General features: G+C 32.5%; 2 protein-coding genes across 5 annotated transcripts; both read right to left on the bottom strand.

Moving 5' to 3' along the window:
* Positions 1-4,193: 4,193 nt before the first annotated feature.
* On the bottom strand, positions 4,194-8,057 carry LOC118045660 (receptor-like protein kinase HERK 1). The gene has a single exon (XM_035054350.2). It carries the CDS (start codon positions 7,235-7,237, stop codon positions 4,739-4,741), a length of 2,499 nt encoding a protein of 832 aa, XP_034910241.1. The 5' UTR covers positions 7,238-8,057; the 3' UTR covers positions 4,194-4,738.
* A 4,230-nt stretch (positions 8,058-12,287) lies between these two features.
* LOC118045661 (E3 UFM1-protein ligase 1 homolog) lies at positions 12,288-21,664 on the bottom strand. 4 transcript variants are annotated; one of them, XM_035054351.2, is made up of 20 exons: positions 21,377-21,663; positions 20,973-21,287; positions 20,617-20,883; positions 20,080-20,127; positions 19,745-19,810; positions 19,502-19,605; positions 18,708-18,801; positions 18,566-18,622; positions 17,459-17,846; positions 17,201-17,367; positions 16,979-17,044; positions 16,785-16,853; positions 16,589-16,681; positions 16,421-16,486; positions 15,569-15,615; positions 15,398-15,461; positions 14,945-15,022; positions 14,804-14,866; positions 13,089-13,181; positions 12,288-12,765 (listed from the first exon to the last, which is right to left on the bottom strand). In XM_035054351.2, exons 1-20 carry the CDS (start codon positions 21,548-21,550, stop codon positions 12,664-12,666), a joined length of 2,421 nt encoding a protein of 806 aa, XP_034910242.1. In that variant the 5' UTR covers positions 21,551-21,663; the 3' UTR covers positions 12,288-12,663. The 4 variants fall into 4 exon arrangements, 2 of the variants coding, with proteins under 2 accessions (XP_034910242.1, XP_034910243.1); XM_035054352.2 differs by having other exon boundaries at positions 12,327-12,765; positions 17,201-17,355; positions 21,377-21,662; XR_012167930.1 differs by lacking the exon at positions 12,288-12,765 and adding an exon at positions 13,648-13,727 and having other exon boundaries at positions 13,099-13,181; positions 21,377-21,664.
* Positions 21,665-26,722: the final 5,058 nt, after the last annotated feature.

Here is a 26,722-nt window from a genome sequence, read left to right on the forward strand (position 1 = left end):
ATTCAAATTTTAAGAGGATTTTTTTTATTCATATATATATATATATATATATTTTTGTCGATGCACTTTAATTTTTAAATGAAAACTTTTTATTTTCAGATAATATTTCTAATAAATGCAGTTTTACATAATATTTTTTTATTCTTCTTCTTTTATTCAATCAATTCAATGTGTGTGTTTATTTATATTATTATTGTGATTGAATAAAAAAATATTTTAATAGACAAACTTAGTAAACATAATTAGATAATATATTTTATTTTACGAGATTAAATATCTTAATCAATATTTGTCTCTTGATTTTTCTATTTTTATTTTTGAGTTATCGTTTATGTTTTTTTTTTACATTTATTAACACACATGGTTCTTGATTTATTTAATTATATATATGCATATGATTTTTTTTATTTTTATTTGGAATTTATTTAGGTACAAAAACATGTTGAAATGGTTGTGCATAGAACATTTTATTGAAAAAATATATATCTAATACGCAGAGAAGCCCAAATCAAGTATTTAATATAAACTATAAGAGAGAGAGTTTTTATTGCACTCCTCCTCGCATAATATTATTCATTGTAATAATATATATATTTTTTAATTTATATTTTATTTTAATTTCATCATTTAACATTGGATTTATTGAAGATTAAGTTTGTAATTATTCAATGGAATAGTGCTTTTTTTTTTCTCTGCATTTATTTTTTTTCTAATTTAATTTCATCGTTTCAATTTGTTTTTTATTGAGTTATCATGATTTTATGATATGGGATGCAACTTTTGCAGGCAAACCTGAGTTGAATCGAGTTATTTTTTCAATTAGTTTTTTTCTAACTTCATCATTCAACATTAGATTTATTAGAAATTGAGTTTCATAATTAATTTTGATTTGGTTTTCATGGGTTTATCATGATCTCATAACTTAGTATGTAAATTGGCAAGCTAACTCGAATCAATACAATATATTATCATCTTAATATTTATTAAAAAAATCTCATTTTTAATATTTATTTTAACTTAAAGTATGTTATTTCTAGTCATCAAAATTGTTTTTAGATCTGTCAAGATAACTAAGTCACATCAAATCAATATCTATGTAATTTAATTTATTTTTATTAAAAAAAATTAACAATAACTAGATATTTTTTATTTTAAAAAAATTGATTCCAACCGCAACTTATCGCAGTACAATAATCTACTAATCTAGATAACAACCAAATATCGTCACCATCCACCACCGATTTCATATGGGGGCTTCGAGGCACCTGATTGCTGCTACTATTTCTATTAAAATAGCAGTCTTACCATTTTGCCCTCGAAAGGCGTTCTAGTATTCCACTTTTTCGGTGCGCATGGAAAGGAAAAACTTGCAGAAGCGGTTCATAAGTTTCGGTAAACTGACGGAAGGCCTTTGCACTAACAGTGTCTTTCTTGGCCACTCTATAGTTGTGAGAGGAATTATAGCAACACACTGTCAATAAAACGTGTCCACGTCGCAGATAAATGGGAGAAGTTAGTCGGATTGCTACAACCGGCCCTCTTTTTTTCTTTTTTCTATTTTTTTTAATTGAACCTCTTTTCCAGTTGAGCAAACCCTATCCATCCACTAATAAAATATTGATATTTGTTATATTTTTATAAGGATAAAAATACAAATTTAATTTCTAAAAAATATACATATTAAAAGAAACGGACATAAATTATAAACGAGACTAGTATCACTCTTCAAAAATAAAAATAAAAATACCCAAATAAAAAGAAAAAAAAAACCATCCATCCATTTTATACGCAAGCTCCCTTCCAAGCCTTTGACTCCTTGATTTGCTAGGTTGATACAGGTAAAGTTTTATTTTAAATTGTTTTGAATATTATTTTTTTTTTAATTTCACATATAAAAAAATTAATTAGAGAAGTGAGTTAATTTCTTTAGTTTATAAAATGTAAATATATAAATACATGCTAATTATAAAATCATTACATGCTATTCAGATATATGAAGTTGCAAAAAAATTCACTAAAAACAATCTTAGCTTGACTTGTTTAGAGTATTTATTTTGTTGAAGTACTTAAAAGATTAAATCTTAAATTTTATTCTTATCAATTATTAATAATTTATTATTGAGGCTTTATTGATTCTTATCCTGTGAAACATGACTTTTTTCAACAATTAATATTCCAACAAAACATTAATGTTTAAATACACCGTAAGTAAAATTTAACAAACTCAAATAAATTATACTTAATGTCTCTTTACAAATATCGAACCTAGGCTATTGAATAATGAATAGAAAAACAAGACTTAAAAAAATAACAATAAAAAAAGAAATAGAAAAAAAAAGAACACAAGAATTTCTTTTATCCCTCTCCACCCATCAAAAACTTATTTATAGAACTTAGAAACCAAAACATTTATGCTTATAATTTATAAATGGTTAAGTTTTAATTATGATACCACCAATATCATCAAAAGAATCTCGACAAGATAAATCTAACAACACTAAAAAATATCACTAATAATATAAATATCATATTTTCTAATCTTAATATATACTATTTCATCCAAAAAAATTAAATTAATTTACCATAATATTTAACCAGTAAATTTTTAAAAATAACAAATAAGAAAAATATACTTGTTTTGTGTGGCAATACTTTTTTTTTTTTTTTTTATTTACGTGGGTGTCCAGGCCAACTTGCACGCACCACGACTAATCCTACGGCTCACTGAACATCTTGCAAATCCAGTGAACATGTAAGGCACCGCGAAGATAACAGGTGTACACGCTGAGGCTTGAACCCAGGATGCAGAGGCAAGGAAGCCTTTGCCACCGCTGGGCTACAAGCCTCGATGTGTGTGGCAATACTTTCTTGATTGGCATATTGACAACACCACACTCCTCTGAAGTAAGTTAGCTGGATTGATTAGCGGGCACAATAGGACCTTTTAATCGGTGTCAACCAACCTTATAGTTTCAAGACCCAGCCCGATTCAAGATCTAGCTTTTGAATTTTGACCGGTTATTAGATTAATTTTTTTAAAAAAATCAAAATGATATCGTTTTAATAAAAAAATAAAAAAAAAAAAAGTTAATAAATTTATAATTAGATTTTACTCGATTAATCAGATGGCCGGGTCAGCCGGATGTTTACCGTGTATGTGACTTGCCAAGTCTTCTCTTCAACTTTCTAGCATCATTGCTTGCTCTCTCACAGAGGTCTTTATGGCTACTGGCTAGGCCTGTGTCACGCTCCGCTCGATTTGTTTCTTACTGGACCGTGTACAGCCCAATCCGGCTCGGCTCTACCTCAACCTGACGAGTCGTGAAGCAGTTTGACATTGTGGGTAGAAAAATATTTAAAAAAAAATTTAAATTTAATTTTTTTTTTTATTTTAAATTAATAGATTTTTTCATATTATCAAATTATTTTAATGTGTTATATCAAAAATAATTTTTTTAAAATAAAAAAATATTATTTTAATATATACACACACCTCTATGTGTAATTGTATTTATTTTTTAATAAACCTCCAAGCTTTATAAACGCGGTGGGAATCCTTTCAAATATAAAAAACAATATAACATAGACGTAACGTTATTTGTCGAAGAGTGTGGTAACATATCTTACTTATCTTTCAATTTTGTGAAAAAAAAGAAAAAGAAAAAGAAAACAATCAAGAATTCTGGATATTCTTCCTCTTCAAATTAAGCATAAAATATTGTTTATCCATTTCAAACAATGAGGGGCTGAGAGAATTGTACAAGGGAAACAAACAACTAGACCAAACGCACATTATTCCACATTTGCCTGTCTATACAGAACAAAATCACCAGTCCATAGATAAGAATGGCGAGACATGAAATCAACCAAAAACCAAGAACAAAGAAAAAATGGAGATGGCTTGGTCATCAGTGGCAGTAGTTGCCATGGAGGCAAAATAGACAAATGTTTTTGATCATCTGGTTCTGGTCATCATTATAGTTTAATGAACCCTCAACTGTGCTAAACCAGTAGGTGTAAATGTAATCCAATGGCTAAAAAATTGAAAAGAATATAGCAGCAGCAGCAAACTACATAATCTTAAGACCTTGCAATCATGGTTTGTCAAGCTAAAAAAAACACATCACATACAGGGCATGTGTTGTAATACTAAACACAACATCGTGAAGATTACTCACTGCGAACACAGGAAATATTCAAAAATCATCTGCTAGATAATGTTCCAGGGACAAATTTCTAGCAGGCACTCGACAGTGCCTTGCTCCCCATACTTGTAGATTCTTTAACATTCATACACTGACCAAATAAATGCACTGCATTTGAACACTAACAAGAATAAAAACACATACATGTTACAGGGTAAGATTCAACATCCTCGTCAATTTACTACCTGAACCACCTTGGCTGTACACAAGAGACTGAATACGTGGCTTGATTGCAGAATTCCCGAAACAATTTAGCATGGTTAAGACAACTTTATTGAAGCCGACTGGCTGTAGAGTATGGGGATGTCTCCTTATGCTCACCCCGGAGACCAATCTCAGGACAAATTGATCTTGGGAGATGCTCTCATAAATTGACTAAAGAAACAAATGCATCTTAACAAGTATAGGTTTTCCTTTCCCAGAAAAATAAATAGAATTTTCCCGTCTCCTCTGGTATGACAAGCAGTAGTTGGTGAGAGGACAAACCAGAGTTGTCAGAGGAGCTAAAAGCATCAAATTTACCATCTAGCAAGTCATCTGCCCTCAGACTTCACCAGCTGTGAGAATACCCTACTCATTGAAACACCTGAGAGGCCATCCACACTTGAGGCTTCGAACTGTGCAGCAGATACACTATCATCATTGTGGCTGAAATTGTTGATTTGTGGAGAGAGCTCGCCGATCATATTTGTACTGTTTTCTTCAGGATCGCCTGGTAAAACTGCTTCTTGCAGTTGAAGGGCATACTCCAGATTCCACAAGATATCTCCCATAGAAGGCCTGTCAACCCCAAAGTCAGCTAAGCATTTCTCAGCGGTTTCTCCAAACTTCCTAAGTGAATCTGGTCTAATTTTTCCCACAAGAGCGGCGTCTATTATTTGTTCCAACTGCCCTCTCTTCTGCCATTTCATTGCCCATTCAGCTAAGTTAACCATTTCTCTTGGGAGGGAGGGATCTATAACAGGTCTGGCACAAAGAACTTCAAGCAACACCACCCCGAAGGAATAAACATCTGATTTCTCTGTCAGTTGTTGCCTTCTAAAATACTCAGGATCGAGGTATCCAAAACTCCCCTTCACTGCTGTGCTCACATGGGTCTGATCAATTTCAGGTCCTGTCTTTGAAAGCCCAAAATCAGCTACTTTGGCCATGAGATTCTCATCAAGCAATATGTTAGCAGACTTTACATCACGATGAATAACTGCTTTTGCATATCCAGTGTGAAGATAATGGAGTCCTCTAGCTGCTCCAATACATATCTCAAGCCTGTCCTTCCAACTCAAGGTGGGAGAACCTGAGCCATAGAGATGACTCTTGAGAGTTCCATTCTCCATGTATTCATAAATCAAGATCATCTCATTCTTTTCATCACAGTACCCAATCAATGAAACCAGATGGCGATGCCGGAACTGAGAGAGCATCTCAATTTCAGTCTGGAACTCTGCAAGTCCCTGTTGGGAGCGTGGATTTCCCCTTTTAACAGCCACTTTTGTGCCATCATTTAAAACTCCCCTGTATACCTTTCCAAAACCACCAATGCCAATAACCCAACTCTCATCAAAACTGTTTGTTGCCTCTTGAACTGCCACAAAAGGAATGCGATACCCCAAATTATAACCAAGACTAGTGGCTGTTCCGTTCGAGTATTTACTACCCATGGTGTGAGAATTTCCTCCACTGATGGAAAAAGGCATCCACGTCTTAGAATGGCCTTGGCGTGCCAGCCTTCTTCTCTTTCTGCAGAACATAATGAAAATACCAGCCACCACCGCTAGGATAAGTGCTCCGATGCTCAATCCCACTATCACACCAACATTCTTCTTCGAACTTGAATTTGCAACTGCAGGAGCTGTCCCACTAAGGCTACCCAACGAGTTGTTCATTTTCATGATCTCCAACCCATTTAGAATTGCATTGGGGTAGGCACCGCTAATAGTGTTAGTTGGACCAATACTCACACGAAGTTTATTGCTAACCATTGCTGCAGTAACAAAATCCATATAAAATGCAACAGCCAAAATATTTGCAATAGAGCTTGGATCCACACCAGCAACAAGCCAGGAGTCAATGTAAACATTGAAGTAGAGGTCGTTAAGATTTCTACTTACTATATCACAGAAGTGAAACCTAACAAGATACTGAAACCCTGGCTGCACGTTGAACTCCCAGGTCACATTGAAGTTGCTGCTGGGATTATTATCTGAGTTCATTCTAGTGGCAGTACCATAAACAGCATTCGGAGCAGAATCTTGTGTTGCCCAACCAGCTACATACCTTACAGCTGCAATATTGGACACGTTGATAGCAAGATTATCTTGGATGAGAAAACTTTGGTCAGGAACCCAAGTTCTCCCAAGGGTATCATTCTCGAAGGAAACTGTTGGTCCACCCATGTTCACCCTATGAACAGTCTCCAGAGCCTGCCAGGACAGGCCTTTGAAACTCCCCACTGGATTAAAAGTTTCACCATCATCTGTAATGAGCTCATCAGGAACTGAAACGACTTCCAAGGCATTTAAGAAGGCAAATGAATTGCCTGAAGGAGTGATGGTGATAACAAGGTTCTTTGAGGTTACATTAACTGAAAATTCTTTAACAACAGAAGCCTTCACACTGAAATTGCTGAGGAAGGCATAGTTTAGGGTGGAAACACCAAAACTCGCATTGCTCATGTTGTAACTACCACTAACAAATGGATAGAAATATAGACGAATCCAATGCCTCCCAGGTTGGTTAATCAAAAAGGTGTACTTTGAGGTTCCATCAAAGATTCTTGCTGTTTGATAGAGTGGTGAATCATCCCCAGAAGTGACAGATATTGAAGCATTTGCAAAAGTGTTTTTCGGGGTTGAAAGAAAGTTGGAGGCAGAGTTATCAGCAACAAAAACACGGTTACCTACTGTAGTATTGGTGAGTGATCCGCAGTCTATAAGATAATTGTCTACAGGAGTGAATCCACTAGATAAACATACCAAGCTTAAGATTGACAAAAGTACACAAATGAAACGTCTAGATCCTACACTGCCCATCATTTCGAAATCTGGAACTTTACTGGGAAAATATGGAAATCTATTGAGCTTTAAGATAGAAACTAAGGACTCTTATCAAGGCAGAGCACTAGGGTGGCAATAATCAATAGCAGAACACTAGAAACCAAAATCCATGGAGAGGGATGAATAAGGAAGTGAAATCAAAATCCAAGATTGCATAATATAGCAAGAGCAAGCAAAGAAGTTGGTGCTTTTCAGTTACAGATACGGAAGAAATCTAAATCCTAAATACCAATGTATAGAATTGAACAAGAAAGACAAATCTAAAGTAGCCAAAAGCAATACAAGGATAGGAGCTTGTAGTTGTCAGTACTCACAAACAAATGAAGAAAAGATGGCACACCTTGAACAAAATTTGAGGTCCAATGGAAAGTGGGAGGGGGAGAGAGAGACCCAGATGGGAAATACTTGTGAGGAGGACAAGGTAAATATGGTATACTTTGAAGTGCTAAAAGGGCTTTCAGTTCAAATAAAGAGGAGTCAAAACAAAAGCTGGTGCGAACTGGGTGACAACCCCGGATGATGCCAGATTCCTAGATACTTTTATGTTTTGTATTAAATTAGTAATAGAAACCAAACACACTTGTGCGCAAGCAAACAAAACATGAGAAAACACAATTACAGAGTCAGAACCAGCTGTGGATGTAGAAGGCTGAGGCTTGATTGTTTTTGGTGAGCTTTGTTAATGCATACCATGGGGGTAGATGAAACCTCTTGTACAAGGCCAGAAAAATAAAGGAAAATGGGGGTTAGAAACAGCTATCTCATTGTTAAACAGAATAAAGTTTTTGGTTTGGCTTTTTAATGACAAGTGGGGTAAAAAAAGCAGGGATTAACCAACCGACACCTTTATTTATATAATTTATGACTACTTTCATATATGGCTTTAAAACCCTGGCCAACTTGTGATGTTGATTTTTAGTGAAGCGTGGTTATATTTATTTTTAAAGTGTTTTTAATGATAAAATATATTAAAATAATATTTTTTATTTTTTAAAAAATTATTTTTAATATCAACGTATCAAAATAATTTAAAATATATAAAAATAATTAATTTTTAATAAAAAATAAATAAATTTAAAAACATGAGTTGCCCGTGTTTTCAAATAAGCTCTTCAAATCTAGTTGATTCAGAGTTTTATTAATACGAGTTTAAAAATTTTAATATGAGTTGTAAAAAATATAAAATATAAAATTTCTTTGGTTAAATAAGTGGAGTGGAACCTAATTCACTTTGTATTGAAAAAAAATAAAAATTGATAAATTTAAATTGAATTTTTAACCTCTAACCTAGATTTGTTCCAGATCTGACTTGGAATCAGGTTATATAATTATGCTTGCGTATAGGGAAAAAAAATTAAAAAGGAAAGAAAGCTAAACTGGAGAAATGTGAACTAGTGTGCATTTCTTGGACATGGTCAAGAACGATTTTATACAAATGAAAATGATGCAAAAGCTATGAATATAAGTATTGAATTCACGAATACACATACAAGTTGATTTTTTTCTAGAATGTTTGACTTTGAGCTTAACCCACCATCAACCTTATCCTGAAAACCAAGACTGTAAAAAAGATCATCCCTACCTTACATTTATATAATCACACAAACAATAAGTATAGAACTAGCTACGAAAATTGATCAATTTTTAAAAAATACATCTATATCAAAATACAAGAATCACTTGCCACACATAAAAACATAGATAATTTACGATAATTTTGTTATTGTTGTCAAAAACTAAATAAAAATTCTTACACAAGGGTATTTATATGTAAATACTAAAACTGATGGGACATGCATGCACTGAATTTAAATAAAATCTAAACTAATTAAAATAAAATTTTAAAATAAAACAATAATAGCTTAAAATTATTTTCCATGATTTGTCGCATATGATAATGGAAAATACCCAACATATATAATTATTGATAAGAACTACAACAAAAACTTCCCAATCTTTGCCGAACAAAAACTTAATTCTTTATAAAATAAAAATTAATTTCTAATCAATTAATTTTTTTTTATATATGAAATTCTTATAAAATAAAAAAATCAAAGGCTGCCACACAAGTTTCTAATAGTATTAATAACTCCTTGTAGTTAATAGAATTTACAACTCTTAATAAAATAATATATTTTTTGTTTTCATATTTTGTTAGCATATTTTAAATTTAATTTTAAATACATTATTTTTTTCTGAATAAATTAGTGTGTGTGTGTATCATAATTGGAAAAGGTAAAGATGTTGATTCACAAAGGGATGATTCTTCTTTTTATCCCCATGGATTCCCATTTTGAAAATTTCAGTAATCAAAATCTCCTACGTGCTGGAAACATGTAGGAAAGCGGCATGCCTTTTATTTAAGCTAGCCTCGGTAATGATGCTGGAGACGTTTGGAAGTGAGGTGTGAATTGTTTTTTATAGGGTTTTTTTATTTAAAAATAATTATTTTTTATTTTTTAAAAATTAATTAGTAACACTAACTAGAAGGCTTAAACGAGCATCGCTGTATCCCATCGATAGTTGACGTGGGCAAATGTTTCGCTTTCAGCTTGTTAAAGATAACTTTAAAGGGAGGGAGGTACGTCTAGGGCAGCTGGTAACTAAATAACCCCACCCTAGTTTGGTGGCAAATGGACACCTTACCTCGTTTTTCATTTCCCCACAAGGAAAATAAAATGTGATATTTATTAAATAGAGTCCTTTACGTGTGCCCTTTACTGTGCTCACTTATATTTTTTACAGTATTTTCCAGATTATTATTTTTTATTTACAAAACTATTAAATTAATATTTTTTAAATTATATTAGAGTATGGTTGCGGTTATTTTTAAAATGTTTTTTATTTATAAATGTATCAAAATAATATTTTTATTTATTTTTAATTTTTTTTAATATTAATACATCGAAATGATTTCAAAATATTAATTTGAAATAAAAATAAAATTAAAAAAAATAAATATTTTTTTAAAAAAATTTGAAACACAACAATACACACAGATTAGTTTAATGGAAATTAAAAGAAGAGATTATAAAACCCTCTTGACAATCTGATGTGTTATAAAAGGAATAGAACGATGGTTTTTATTTTTATTTTCTTTCTTCTATACTAGCGGGACTTTTAATCGTAATCAACTAGCCACCATTACTGGTTTTGAAGTTAATTAATTTGTAATTGTTGCACAAAAAAAAAAAAGACAGAATATTTTGACAATAAATTGCTTTTATGTATATTTTCTATTTAAAAACTGAAAGTCATGAAACCGAACTACCAAAAAAAAAAAAAAGGTTTAATTATAAAAGTCAGTCAAAATACAAGATTCTTCTTTAATTTATGTATTAATGCTATTTAAGAGAAATTAAGAGACCAAACTATAACCAATTTTTTTTTTTATTTTGATTGTGATTGTGGTTATTTTTTAAAGTATTTTTTGTACTAAAATGTATTAAAATAATATTTTTTTTATTTTTAAAATCAGTACATTAAAACAATTCAAAACATAAAAAAATATATTTTTTAACAAAAAAAATTAATATTTTTAAAAATATAGGTTAGTCCGTATTTCTAAACATTCTCCTAGCAATGAGAAATTATTTTCCTCCCATTTTTTTTTCTTGATTTTTTTTTTTTAAAAAAATAACTATTTTCAAATAAAAAGGAGTAAAATCAACAGGTTTATCTCTCCTCCCCTCATTTTCATTCCTTCCATCACGAGTTTGACTTGGTCTTCATGCAGGAAACACAGTCAGAGGGCCGGAAAAATAAGCATTGACTTGATATTGATTTAAGCTAAATAATTGATGTTTAATTATTATTTATACGTTTCGTGTTGCTTTAGAAGGCCACTCACTTGCTAAATTCAAGCTATCTACGTGCACGCCATTCGTAAGCAAAAAAAATAAAAATAGAATAAACTTTTAAGGAGCTAAAAAAAAATAATAAAAAAACAATTTAAGCAACTGGACGTGGCGTCTGTAAAGTAAATCAGGAGCAAGAATCAAAACTATACACGTCAAGAAGATAATTAAATACTGTCACTTGGCAAATGTATTAATTGCCCGGAAAATTAGCTCCATTCATAATACAATGTTTTTTGGATGACAATAAAATTTAATTTTATGTTTTTTGGTATCAAAAAATTAAGCCTGTTGCATGGGATGTTTTTGTCTTTATCTTTTTTTTTTTTTATTACCGTATAATATTATTTTGCGCTCAAAATTAACAAAATATAAAATTATTGGCCAAAAGTTTTCTTGATTTTGCATAATATTCTTTAACAGTAAAAATATGTATGTGCTACTAGAGTTAAAAAAATTATTATGCTATTGGATAATAATATTTTGGAGTTAAAAAAATTATTATGCTATTGGATAATAATATTTTGGGGCTTTTAATTTTTAATATATAATGCAATTACATCTAATATTGGAAGAGAAAAAACATAAACTTAACATTTGAGGGGTATTTTTATACTTTTATATAAGCATTTTGTATAATTGCCAAGGTAATGGGAGGCATTTTGGTGTTTTTATATTTCTTTTAATTTTTTTAAAGTTTAAAGCTGCAAAAACATGCTCAACATGTTCTAATATGTGAGTGGCATTTATGTTGTTCAAGTAGCGTGTGTAACATCATCTAATAAACCTGAATGACCTTTTATTATTTTTTTAAATGTATTGTCGTATCCTTTTTTTAATTATAATGGTCGGATTGTAGCATGAATTTGATTCATTTTTTTTTTTAAATTTTAAAAAATAATAAAATAATATTTTTAAATAGATAATAAGTTAAAATGTATAATTATTGATAAAAATACCACAAGTCTTACAGAAAGAAAAACAATCGCTAACAAAATTCGTTGATTTGACATTTAAAGTTGCAGTCATCAATTATGGGGTGGCATGTGTACACATGACTGACTCCAATTTTTAAAAGATAATACATCGAATCACGTGCCACGTGTCATCTTATAGGGTGCAATTTAGCCTAACAATTATCTTTAGCTCTATCTGACGGAAACAACTTTCAAGAACAGCTAATGATATAATTTATTGTCCGCAAGAAAAACTTTTAGAGACAAAAGCAACGATATCAGATCTGTTTGCTTTTGTGATTGAAAAATGACAAGAATCATTTCAGTAGAAATCATTTGCAACCACAAGGATGTTACAAGGTTCCTCATAATTTTGCCTCAAATGCTGCTGCTACTTTAATCATGTTCCCACCTTTATAACCCTATTATGTATATCCATACCAACCAACAACCCTAATCTTGAACTAACTATTAGGCAGATCCGTCAATTTCTAAATCAAGCTGGTTACTGAGACCTACAATGGTAAATTAACACATTCACTTTCAGACTGCAAGATTTTTCCAGCTGCCAAAGATTTGAAATCAATTCAAGTCAAGATTGAGCGGTTCCCAAAACTAGGCCTTTCAATGCTGGCATCAAGTTCCCCAGAAGCTCCCTTTTACTTAAAATCCTGTCAGATGTACAGTCTTCTTCCTGAGGAAAACAGAAAAAACAATACAGACAGTAACAATCAGCAGCACATAGAATACTAATCATGTTTCAGAAACTAGAGCTGTCACAAACCTCTACTCATTACCAGGATGCACAAACCTTTTTTATCCTGTGTCGACACTTTTTTTTTTTTTTTTTTTTTGCAAAAGCAAGCGACTATGCAAGTTTTTCCTTGCAAATTTTGCGACAAGTGACAATTTTTTTTTAATAATTTACCGAACCCAGAATCACGAGGGGCAAATATAACAAAGATAAATGTGCCAAACCAAAAATAGAGAGTGAAGGCCGAAACAGATGTTACTCACATCACCAGTTGAAGCAGATAAAAGCGATAGAAGTGTTACTGCAGCAGTTTGATATTCTGTCAGGATCTTGAATGCTGAATCATCTAGTTTGTCCTGGAAAAAATGGCAGTAAAGCAGAAAGCATGTAATAAACAAAACTTCCCACAAAAAAAAATCAAGTAATGCTAGGAAAGTTGCCAAGAAGTGATATGGTACATAATAATAATAATAATAATAATAATAATAATAAATAATCAAGGTCATGAGTCCAAAACTGGAAAGTAAACGAATTCTTGGGTTTTGAAAGTCCAATTTAAACAGTCATAAAAAAACACAATACAAAAAAGGAAAAAAACAACTTTAAAGCCTGTTTTACATCACTACAATAGCATATGAACGGAAGAAATCCAATCTATTTGGGTGATTGAATAATCAGTGACTTAAATTACAGGCAATTTGCATTCAAACCCTGACTTCCAAGTTTCCAACAAATGGCAACACCAAAGAATCCAGGCCATAAACATGCAACTAAAAACAGAAGCATCTACACTGCAAATGATATAACATGTAAAGAAACAACCTGCAAAACTTCTACATTGCAACATCCCAATTTATACTCCAATTGTTTCAGGACAGTCAAGATGTCGCAGAAGGAACTACCTAGATACAAGACAGGCTGATAAAATAATATAACTACATTTTCTTTCCGTGGCATATAAGACATGACAAAATTGTTTTCCAATACCACCATATAGCAGAAAAACATTTCAACAAATTCAAAATAACATTCCCCATCTCCCTTGTGGAGAGAGAGCACTTGACAATTTTTGTAGTCCTTGAAAATGAATAGAAGTATGTCAAATCGAAACTGATTTTCAGCATGACATTACTTTGTAGAATATAGCAAAGATTCTAATGGGGAACCAGCTATATAAAAATAAGCTTCAATAACTTGTTTTATTTTATTTTAGTTTTTTTTAGTCAATTAGAATTCTTCAATCTTAATTACTTTTATTTAATTTCCTACATTAAACAGGATCCTACTAGGCTTTAGGTGCCTATTTAAGAATGCCTTTTCCATGATTTATGAAGACTAAATGATAATTGAATTGAGAATTGCTATTTGTATTTGCTACTACCATTCTCTTCTCTATTTATCGGTATGCTATGGGACTTATCTCTTCTCTGCTTTATCTTACTGTCTTTCTTCTATTTAATCCCTCTCCTAGAGGAATTCTGCTTCTCCTTTGTCATAATCATGTACATCACATTCACCTTTCATTGCCATTCAGATGTAAAAGGTACACACCACTTCTGGTTTTTTAAATCCATTTGCTTGTGCACATGGATAAACCAAAAGCAATTGATATCTTCACAACACCAGATTTTGAGGTGGTCCGGAATCTATCAACAAAACGAAAACATATGGCACTCATCCTTAAGTCAGTTTCCACTTAGACCAGCATCTTCTACCTCTCATCATTAAAAATTGTTGGCAAATATTTGAACACCTCATCCAAATAAGCCACATCTGGAGCTGGAGAGCGTAGCATAGCCTCCAAGCCCCGGTACATAATTGCACCATACATAATGACACTCTAGTTCTATCACCACAACAGATACCAAAGTAAAACTAAGTTTTGAAAAAAAAAAAAAAAAACTTCAAATGGATTGCAACACAAACGTACTTTGAAAAATGCATTTTTAATGAGTAAAATATTAGGAATGCCACATACCTTCAATCGAGAAACAGCTACAGAAATGGCCCTTCCGGGGGCCTGAAGAGCTTTATTGCGAACCTACAGCAGAAAATTCATGTTCAAGAAGTGAAAAAGCTATAAAAGTTGCCATACTTGCATAGAATCCAGAGATAGAACCTGAATATAAAGCAGGGAAACAACTTTAGGCAGAAGAAGAACTGGATCAGTTTCAGCAGAAACTTGAGCTGTCAAATCCTGACAATAGCAATCAAAACAGACATCCAAATGAGTGCATATGTCATATTTCCATCCAAAGTTGCAAGTCACCCACTTGCAAAAGACCCAACTGCTAAATATGCAAAAATATAAATTACAGAGATTCATCACAATGGAACTAGTTAGAAAAAGCAATGGATCTAATATTGGATTTTATGTCAACTTTATAATCAACAAATAAAAATATCAATACTTGAACACTGTAAAAAAGCTGTCCAAAATAGCTTCCTCGATATTTCATAGGATGAGAAGATATGATACTTATAGTGAACTTTCCAAGTAAACACATTTGTGGATATGAGCAACTCTGATCTTTTTCTTTTCTTTTCTTTTTCCTATACAAAGCATGCATACCTTGCGGTATGAGTGCAGAAGAGTTCTTTCCAATTTCTTGTCAAGCTTTTTCAAGAGCAACCCACTGAAAAAAATACAGAATCGAAAATGTAAATGTCAGGTTCCGAGAAAAGAAGGCAGTTCACATGAAATTCTAAAACAAAATTATAATAATAGCACAAACAAAACTACCTCTCCTCTGCCAGCTCTCTTAGTGAAGTCATGAAAGCTTCCACCCGCTGCTCAGTAGAATGATTGGGATTAAACATTGTACAAAAGTGCAAAAAGTAGATAAGATCAAATATCTCCTAGATTTTTTAAATTAAAGGCAGACGATGAGAGAGCTGGCTAGAGAAGTCTATTGGTAGTTGAATCCAATGATTTCAGCTGAAACATGCTCAGATTTGAATCAGGTCTAGGGTGTAAAGAATTGATGAGTTAGCTACTAGTGTTTCGTCCACCCGCCACAAGAGAGAGAGAGAAGCAGAAGCATTACAATATTTTTCTTGTTAATTATAGTTTTCTTTCAGTTATAAATCCCTATATTATTTGGATTCTACAGTGTCATGCCATTAGCATGTGGCTTATTTTATTAGAGATTTATTTTCCTTACAAGGATAAGATTAGGATTAGGGATTTTGACTATTATAAATGGGCTTCGTAGAACTATTTTACAGGATGTCTTTTGTTTCTTATCAACCTAATCAGATTTTAACAGTTTCTCTCTCAATACTAAACCTTATCATCCCGTTCCAACTTAAATTTTATTCACGTTTTACCCATCCTTTTGCTGTAAATGCTGATTTTGAGGTTTTTTTCTTCCCAACCTACATCAGAGCGAGAGAGGACCAGAATATTGTTGCAAGCAGCAAAATATAGTTTTTCCTTTGCTCTCTCTAATCCCCCAACCCCCAGTCACATCAGCACCTCTCTGCTCTCTACCCTCCACCCAACCAAAAAGGGAGCGAAGTGTTAAAGGACATGTTCTTCATTTAAATAACTCTTGAAAATGGAAAGAGCAACTTTTCACTAACAAGAACTGACCTTCCCTTCCAAAGCTTCAACTACTGCAAGAGCCTTTTTTGAAAGGGATCCTGGAAAGCTTTTTGCCTGCATGAGGAATGAGAGTACATAATAGAGGAGATCATTTAGCATATCCAAACTTCTGACCAGTTTCATATAGCACAAAGCAAGGCAGCAAATGTTTCATACAAGAGCAGTTCTTTCTGCAGAACCAAGCGTGATAGATTCTGAATTTGGAGACTCTTCAACATTAATTCCGTTCTTCAATTTGTTGTGCATGTCCTACATTTACATCAAGTCCAAGCATCAGACCATCCTTCAAATTATATATCTTAATTTACTGAAACCACATCAGTGGTAAGCAAAACAGAGGAATGGGTGCTACCAGGTTATGAAAAAGCATATCTCCAATAGAAGCAGCCATTGTTCTTAACAAATGCCTGTGCAAGACAGCCTGCAAACCATAAACAAGGCTTGTCTTTATTCCATTTCATCACAAAATAGCAAGTTGTTTGGGTGGTTAATCTATCCAATAATAACTTCTTTATATCAATTAATATAGGAAGAAGTAGAACTTACAGAGGTTGATTGGTCATCCTCAAATAAATCTAGTGCCTTTTCATACAGTTGCATATTTAAGAAAGCCTGCAAAAAGGAAGTTATATCTCAAAGAGTTGCCAGAATTATAAGAACCAATCACAGCCTCCATTACCAAGAAAGCACATTGTACAAAACACTAAATCAGAGGAATGTCAAAATACTGGATGTAGATAATTAATTTGCAATCATAACGGTGCTAACCTCATCAAGCTTCTTTTGTAAATTATCAAGCAGGTGCTTCATTTTCCCAGAATTTTCTGAAAATAATGTCTTTCTTTTCTCCTTTAAGGAACTAATTAACATAGGTCTCATATAGTTAGCTAAAGGTCCAAGAATTGTCTGTGGATCTTCCAAACCTGCCAGATCAGCTGACTTCACCAGTTAGAATATGATATGAAATCAGCGCCAAATCAGCTGAACAATAGCAACAAAAAGGAATCATTAGCAAAATGAACAGACCTTGCTCTTCAAAATCAGGAACCAGAGTCAGGATCTTTTGCATTATCCAATCATCAGAAGGAATGTTAAGATCATCCTCTTGCGTTCTAGCTAAATCTTTCTTAGTTCCCTTTTTTGTATCAGAAAGGACTAAAGATGCCTCCTTGCCTTTCCTTTGGTTTTTCTTAGATTTCAAAGGAATAATTTCCTCATCATCTATAAGGATTTCAGTTCTTGCTCCAGATGATTTCCCCTTTTTCTTCTTTTTCTCATTTACTTCACCAGACCGGCCGGAATCAGTTCTAGTTTTAGCTTCCATGACCAAATGAAAGTCATCACTCAGTATAACACCAGAGGAACCTGAGAGCCTAAAGACCTCCAGCTCTTTCTCCATCCGACCATAAACATCCTAGCAATAAAAATACATGGTTGCAGGAATCAGAATTCCACAGAGAGATCAAGCAGTTATAAACAACACATGCAAACCCTCAAATTGCAGGAGACAAGGTTGGAGGCATCGGAATCCCAATGAAAACAAAGAATAATATAAAAAAATGAATAAACTTGGTTCAACAATACACTGCACCCAAAATCAAAACAAATTATAGGAGCAAAACACTCATAGAATAGATCCACCAAGTGCACAAGAAGTGGGAGAGGGAGATAGAGTAGGAGGGTTTTGAGTGCTTTCCAGGAAAATGATCAAAATAAAAGACTTCCAAAAATGAAAAGTGATAGATCAAATACAGTATGAAGAAAACCTAGAAAGGATTATCATTACACATCTCTGACTTTACATTTTTAAAACATCCTGACCCTTACATAGCACCACCAGCTGAGAGAATTGGGTCAATCTAGCATGATAAGCCAGTAATACTAACAGGGCCAACCGGACACCATTGTCAGTACTCGTGCTGCTTCATGTATCTAAACAATGTATTTATATATTTGTCTACATGAAAAAAAAAATATATAGCATATGTAATGGATGCAAGTGGAGATGAACAACAATGAGAAACAATCTTTAAGTAGTTCAGAAACAATTTCTTATTATCAATGGAAATAGTGAAACATAAAGCAGTAAGCCCTTCTACCTTATGACATCAAATATTAATTTTAGAGTCAAACCTTGATAAAACCATTGCTAAATACATATGAATCCCCCAGGATCATTCCTTTATTACCCTGAAAAAAATCAGAAAGAAAATGAAAAAATAATAATTCACTTGATGATAGAAATGAATAATTATTGCCATGGAAAAAACGTCACCTTGAGTGCTGACTGAACAGAATTACAATGCGACAAAATCTTCGAAGCATCTTGGGATCCAAAAGAAGTGGGTAATACAGAAAGGGAATCAATCCTGCAATCATCCATAAAATCAATGAAGTCTTCAAAATGTGCTCAAATAACCTGCATTCGCATATGTGCTAAGAGACAATTCTGCTGTTCATATGAATACCCATAAGAAATGTGCGACTGAATTTTAAGTCATGTTTTTGTGAATAAAATAACAAGAAATATCAATGATGATCATAACACATGCCATAGCTGCAGTGAAAACTGAAGCAGGTACATCAGATTATCATCAGAAGTAATAAGAAACCAATTGATAGGAGCACAACGTGATGAAAGGGAGCTGATACAATGATAGATGATGACAATAAACATGTTGGATTATTTTTAAGTCAGAGCAAATAGTATAAGAATAAAAAAACTAGAACAGTACTTTGTTTTCTCTTGATAGATGGAAAGATAAAGAATATGAAATTCAACTAGAAACACATATATTCTCAAATTTCAACCCTCAAATATGACCTGTCTATGACTCATATTGCATTAGGAAATAGTGGTATAATTTTATTATCTTCCATTTCAATTAATATGGGTCAAAGAAAACTTGGACAATTCTGTCATATTGAACCAAACCACAAAGATGAAAACGGCATACAATAAAGATCGAGAAAACAATTTCAATCAACATTCTGAAGCAAACGATTTCATAGTTATATTAAATCAACAAAAAGGAAAAAAGAGGAAAGAAAAGGTAAATATTGCCTCACCAGCTACTACGGTCAATAGCATCCTCAACAGCAGCATCCAACATCTCAATCATGGAGGGATGAGCAAATGCAGTTACCAGAGGTATACCTTCAGCATATCTGGACTATATTGGATTTGAAGACCACAAATTTTGATAAGACAAACAAAGAAGAATTCTCAAGTATATAGAAGTTCTTCACATAAATTCTACAAACTTGAAAGAAAACAAATCCAAATTTCAGACATAAATTCAACATAAGTACCTGCAAGAACTGAACAGGCTGGGAAATTCCAAGCTTTTGCAGGGTATCATAGCTGATAAAAGAATTCTGCAAGAGGGAAAATAACAAGCGATTAAGATGGAGATGATAGCTAAAAAATCAACATCCCTGGTGCAATAGGATGGGAAAAAGATGATAAAAGACTGATCAACCAAGTCTTATAATTCAAAATACAGATTACATTCCAACCATAGAGACAGCAAACCATATGATCAAACAAGCTTTTGAGTAACATCATGTGTGAAACATGCAGAACATCAATATGGGTGTCTAGAAATTACAAAATTAATATTGGGTAGGAGAATTAAGTTCCAAACCTGAGAAAAGAAAGAATCTACACACTCCCTTTGAGCAGTGGCAAACACCTGTAGCACAATTAAAATCAATGAGGGAAAAAGCATGCTATTTAATGTGATAAAGCAAGAAAATAAGTCTTGAAGCAGTACAAATGTTCCTCACCACCCACAACTAAATTCACTATCTCATAGGTTTTTCCCCCTCAAACTATAAATATTTCCAGCCAAATTATCATGAAAACTGTATGCATCACAAGATATACTGAAGAGAAAAAATTATCTTGGTTAAGTTAAAACTGTAGATAGTACCCTTTAGATAGTCCTTAATTTTATTGAAAATGCTTACATAAATACTTCAGGAAAAAACAAAACCTTCATTAGTTAACAGACAATCAACTGCTCTAATTCTTCAAGAGCTGAAGCTTGAATCAAGAAAATAATTTTTGAAGCATTTCACGTTCCTTAGCACCCACAACCAAATTCGCTATCTAAAAAAGATTAATCTCTAGCACGTGTGATATAAAATTATAAACCAATACCAAGAAATCATAAACATACAGTTGGAGTCCAATGAACTCCTGCTCGAAGTGATCCAAGAATCTCCCCTTCCTTCGCCAGCCCATTAAATAAGGATTGGAAAAATGAACTTTCAGTAGCCACACCACCAGCTCCATCCATTGCTTGCAACAACTGCTGCAGGGTTCCCCACAAAAAAGACAAATTTGTAGGAACTGTAACACCCCTCGCAGCACCACGAACCATGGCGCTAACACGAGTAACATAAGCTGGTGTATACAATTGTCCACCTTCAAGCCTACCTTTCACCTAAATGCCAATAAAATCTCAGCCAAAACTTTCAACTTCTTTTCCCTCCGACAACCATATCACACTCAAGAAAGAAACAAGAAAGATACCAGAGTTCCGAGGCGAGCTTCCAACATGGAAGCCACAAGTTCAGAGCCAACATTCAAGTTAGCTGCGATTTCCGCCAATGAAATTTGACTGCATTCTTGAAGCCTCTCATTGATTTCTTCAGCAACACTGTCCCAATAAGACTGCGAAATAATTTCTCCTTGAATCAACATCAGCCCGCTCGGGTCATCCGAAACGACTCGTTGAGCTTGGTTCTCGACATGATATAAATCAACACCAGTAATATCCGCAAGATCTATCAAGGAAACACGCCCTAATTTCTTGATCTCCAACACCATTTCATGCCTCAATTGCTCCTTAGAAAAAAAAAGGAAAAATTAAGCAAAGAAAACAAGAAAAAGAAATTAAAAGTGTCAAAATCGATGACGACTATGATAATACTGACAGGAGTGATGTATTCTTTGCCGGAGACAGTGTGGAGAAGGTCGAAATCGATGATGTGAAGCTCGTGGAGTTTTTGGACTAATTCGACGACGTTTCTTTCAGATAATCGGATGCTCGATTTTGCTTGCTGCGCGGACTCAAATTGTTTCGCCAATTCTAACAATTCTGCGTCCATTTTGATTGAATTCAATGGAGGAAAATCGAGAGAGAGAGAGAGAGAGGGAGAGAGAGAGTTTTCGTTTTCTGTTCAATTCAAGTCCCCGTTTGCTTGTTGCAGTGTGAGTTTGAAAAAAAAAAAATGTTTTTTATTTTTAATATCATTTTAAAATTCTAAAACAAAATTACTAATAAAATATTAATTTAATATATATATATATATAAAATCTAAAAACAGTAAAGCTCTCCTAAACAGACTGGTACGGTACATGGGCCTTCAATTGTGGCCTTCAACTATGTGCAGCTTTATTCGTCAGTTTAGGGTGATTACTTTTTATACAACTTAATTTTTATTAAAAAATAATCAAATTAATTTTTTTCTTTTAAAAAAACTGAAACCAAATCGATACCAGCTCAAACCAACCAATTTTAGTTATTTAAAAAAAAATCAGTTCAAATCAATTTGGCTTAATTTTTTTCTTATTTAGCTCTTCTTTTTCTAGTTTAGCTCAGTTTTTTCTGGTTTTTTTGTTTAGATTCGGTTCAGTTCGATTCGGTTGTTTCGATTTTAGGCTTATAAAACCGAATCGATCAGTTTTTTAAAAAATTATAATCGGTTTAATGAATTTTTTTTCACAGTTTGGTTTTCTCAATTATTTATTTTTTAATTTTCTCAGTTTAATAAAATTTTTAGTTTTTTTAATCATCCATATTGTTAGCCTTGGTATCGAACTATGAGCGGAAATAAAGATTTTTTTTATTTTGTTATTTTATACGTGATTTATTTATTAAATAATGTTTAAAGAGTGGTGTTTGTTTCCTTTCATTATATGAGATTTATTAATAATTTTTTAAGCCAACTTTTCAATTAAATTTGATAACTGATAAATCAACCTTTTAAAGGTAGGGTGATAATCCATAAGTAGAGTTTATATTCATTCCAACATGCATAGAATTTGTTCATTTTTTTTTTTTAAGATTTTAAAAGAGCGTGAAAGAATGTAACAACTTTTGAATGGAAATGAAAAATAGATATCTTTAGGAGTGAGAAAAAAATATAAAAATTAATTAAACTGAAAAAACTGCAAAATAAATAAATGAAAAAACCAAACCATGAAAAAAACCGATTAAATTTTGAAAAAACCGACCGGTTTGGTTTCAATTTTATAAGTCTAAAAAAAAAAAAAAAAACCGAACAAACCGAACCTATACTGAAAAAAACTAGCTAAACTGGAAAAAAACCGAGCCAAACTGAAAAATCGAGCCAAACCGAAAAACTGTGCCAAACTGAAAAAAAACCGAGCCAAACCAGTTTTTGTTTTAAAAAAACTAAATGGAACTGAAACCAGTTTCGGTTCGGTTTTATTTTTTTTAGAAAAAAAATTTGGTTCAATTAATTTTTTTTTATAAAAATCAAACTAAACTTAAAATAATCATCTAATTTTCTTGAAAATGATAAAATTTTCGGTATAGGAATAAGGGATCATACATATATTTTTTTATTTTGATTGATTTATTTATTTATTAAGAAAGGAGGATGGAGTGTTCTGTATTGATGAAATTTATTTGAGTTTATGGTATAAAATATTTGTTAAAATAATTTTTTATTATAAAAATATATCAAAATAATTTATTAAAATTATTAAAAAATATTAATTTAATATTTTTTCAAGTTGAAAATATTTAAAAAAAAACAAAAAATAAAAACAGATATAAAAAGAAGAAGAGATAACAAGGTGTCTGATGCACTGCCTAGAACATCTGTGACTGAACTGCCAACTTCGGCAATCTGTACTATTTCCGTAGATCTTTTTGACAACTGCTGATTTGTCCATACATAAACTGATTCATTTTACTTGTTCATATTATCCATCCATAGCCAGCACTTGCTAGCATTTGTTTGTTGAAAAACGAGCAAATGCAAATGCAAATGCAAATGAAATCTAAAAGGGCAAACAGGCATCAGAATGCAAATGTTTCATTTTTCAGATTCCGTACCTCTGGATGGCCTCCAAGGAAAACAAAATGTCCAGGAAATTCCCCTGCATTGTAACTTCTTCGCAACACTTCTATTTTCTGGTCAGATGTCTCTACAATTGCACCATTACCCAATGGACTTGAGGTGTGTTGACACTGTTTTGGGTCGTCTGCAAAAAATCAAAGCTGCAAAACCTTTTTACAATTCTACGAGATACCCAGGTTGATCCTTCATCTGTGACAAATCCAGACAAGATAACTTTTTTAATAAGAAAATCTAGGTGGTATCTCTAATTTAGTCTCGATAAAATTCATCACTGATCATTTATTGCTTATTTCATTCAACGTTAAATATACAAATTTTCGAACAGAAGAGATATGCATCATTTCTCTTAATAAAAACCCTCCAACTACAGACAGACCACCACACAAGTGGCATTAAATACCAAGAAAAAGCAAACCACAAATTTATGAGCTCATAGGCATCACTGAGATGCTAGCAAGCAATAAAATAAGGTGTCGAACAGTCAAAAGCAAGCACAGACAAATCCTCTTCCGTGGTTGAGATTTCATATGAATGAAGAGATACCTTCTGATGGATTTAAGGAGGAACTTATCCCAAAAAGGATTTAAGTTTGTCCCCATAAAAATCCTGGATAGCAGGCAGATAGCATTGATTCTTCATTATGGTGGAGGAAAAATAAAAAGCATAAATATATCATGCTACAATACAATTACTGAAATTCAAGCATCAGTAAAATGCTCACACCAAGAGCAATAGTCAACTCATTAATAAGAAAATTTAGAACAGCTTCAGACCAATCATCGGAAAAATGAAAAACCCAGTAAATGAAAGGCTGGTTGAAAAAATAATTTCGACACTGGCATCCAGCTTCAAAATTATATCTGTCCACCTTAACCTATGACAACCCACTGCAATGAAAACTAAAGAAGTTGACACAGAACTCATGTCCAGTCAATATGAAGGGAGGGATGTTTAGTAAATTTGCAATGTCTCGCCTCCAGCAAGAGTTGTAGCGTCGAAGGATCATGAGTGTGCGACTGAGAATGATGCCCAGGTGTCATCTGGTTGAGATTAACAGTATAACGTGCGAGTTGATTTACAGTTATCAGTTTGCTCTAGAAAAGTAATAGAAAGTATTTATGAACTGAGGTTGTAAGCCATAACCATACACAAGAGAGGGAGGGAGGGAGGGAGACCTGTAATCTGTCAAACCAAGGTGGAGGCGCAGGCATGAAGATCTTGCTGTGATCCTGCTCTGTTGGACAGAGTGTACCCTCCATACTGGGAAGTTATTAACAAGAACATCAATTCATAAGAAAAGATAACAAAATGCATTAAAATTTCTAAAATATGTCGTGCAAATGCAGGGCATCAATTCTTTGTCTGTTGCATATAGCAACTATTATGTCTTGCATCAAACGCTGTAATGGAATCCCAGTTTTATTTGTAATATCAGTCCAATTATTAAATTCCCATTCTCATCAATATTATGGTTCCTCTTGCATTTTACAACACGAGACATTGCATTACAATCCATTTTGAAACTTGATAGAAACTCAAGAATACTTCCAAATGCGCTCGATATCAACTCGACAGCATTGGCAAAAGAAATCGTTGTGTAATATAAAGCATCAAAATGCAAGCAAATAGCAGCATTCTAAAGATCCTTTTGTTTTGGCAGTAAAAGCGAAGGTTTAATAAAATGATGAATAGCACAAAAAATCACAAAGTCCCCATCAATGGTTCATAGGCTTGTATCCTGTATCTTAGTTTGTTTTTGCGGTACTTTAAATTAAATTATTTTTTAGTGTTTTAGATTGTTGTTTTGATATGTTAATATAAATTTTAAAAAATAAAAAAAATATTATTTTAATATATTTTTAAATAAAAATACATTTTAAAAAACAACAAAAACCACATAATTATTATTTATTATTGAAGATTTAGAACAACATGCCCGGAACTTTTCCCCACTGTACAAAGATGCGTTCTTTTAACCATCCAGTAAGTAGTCTAGTAGTAAGAGTTTGAGATTAAAAGATTTGCTTCTCTTGTAGTTTTAAGTTCGAACCCTGTGTTTGCTAATATAATTGTTATTGAAGACTTATATCATTATTAATTTTAAAATTTATGAAATTAGTCGAGATGCACACAAGTTTTTCATACACCCCCATTAAATTTTTTTTTCCCTAAAAAAAAGAAGATGCGTTCTTCTGTACCCTTTGATCCCATATCTTTAAACCCCAGCAATGATAACAGTCAGATAAAGAATTCTATGGATTCCGCATGGCATTTATTACAATACAGATATAATTAAATCAGAAAACTAACTTACCTCAAAAATGGAGTTTTCTAATTCGGTGTCAGGATGGGGGATTCTATCGTAAGATAAATAAAAAGCCAAAGCTATAAATTTAAAATAACATAACAAACCTCTTAATTTCAAATTTTTATTATTAAACCATGTAATATATAATTTTATTAGGTGGATTTTGCTTTTACGAACCCGCTTCTTTTCTTTTCTTCTTCTAGTACAAGGAATCCACATTTCTTTTTTCTAATTAAGGATTTTATTGGTCTTTTTTCATTACAAGGAGACTTCTCAATGTCCATTTTTAAACCTGCCCATATACCTCAATTAATATGGATTTTCAAACATAATTAGTTAGTTACTATCAGATAGTCTTCCTGACATAATAATATCATACAGTCTAATGAACTAAAATGACATTACATCGGAAGTTATTGGTTTATTTATTTTCCTTTTTAGAGCCGGGAAATCATGTCTTGAAAAGGATAAGTAAAAAGATAAGACAATTGAAGAAAAAAGAAGTACGTACGTGCTCCCCGATGCTGCTCGTGATTAAATGGATCCTAAGACGCTAATTAATACCTAACGTACATTATTTTTATGCCAAGGATGACGAGGCAGCTTTGGAGTTTTTTTTCAAAAAATAAAAAAAATTTAATTTTTTTTAAAAATACTTTCAAAATATATTGTCAAACACACCCTTCATCCACAACCTTAAATGCAATAACTAAATTATTATTGAGTGTTATTATGATGAAGGTCGGATTAATTTTTTTAATATAAAAAGTATTTTGATATTCCTAATATAGTTTTTTATAAAAACAATATGTATAAGTTGATTTGATATAATATAGTTGATTTGACGGGTCTAAAAACAA

This window comes from Populus alba, chromosome 1 (assembly GCF_005239225.2).
Source record: "Populus alba chromosome 1, ASM523922v2, whole genome shotgun sequence".
In the NCBI taxonomy this organism is placed as follows: Eukaryota; Viridiplantae; Streptophyta; class Magnoliopsida; order Malpighiales; family Salicaceae; genus Populus; species Populus alba.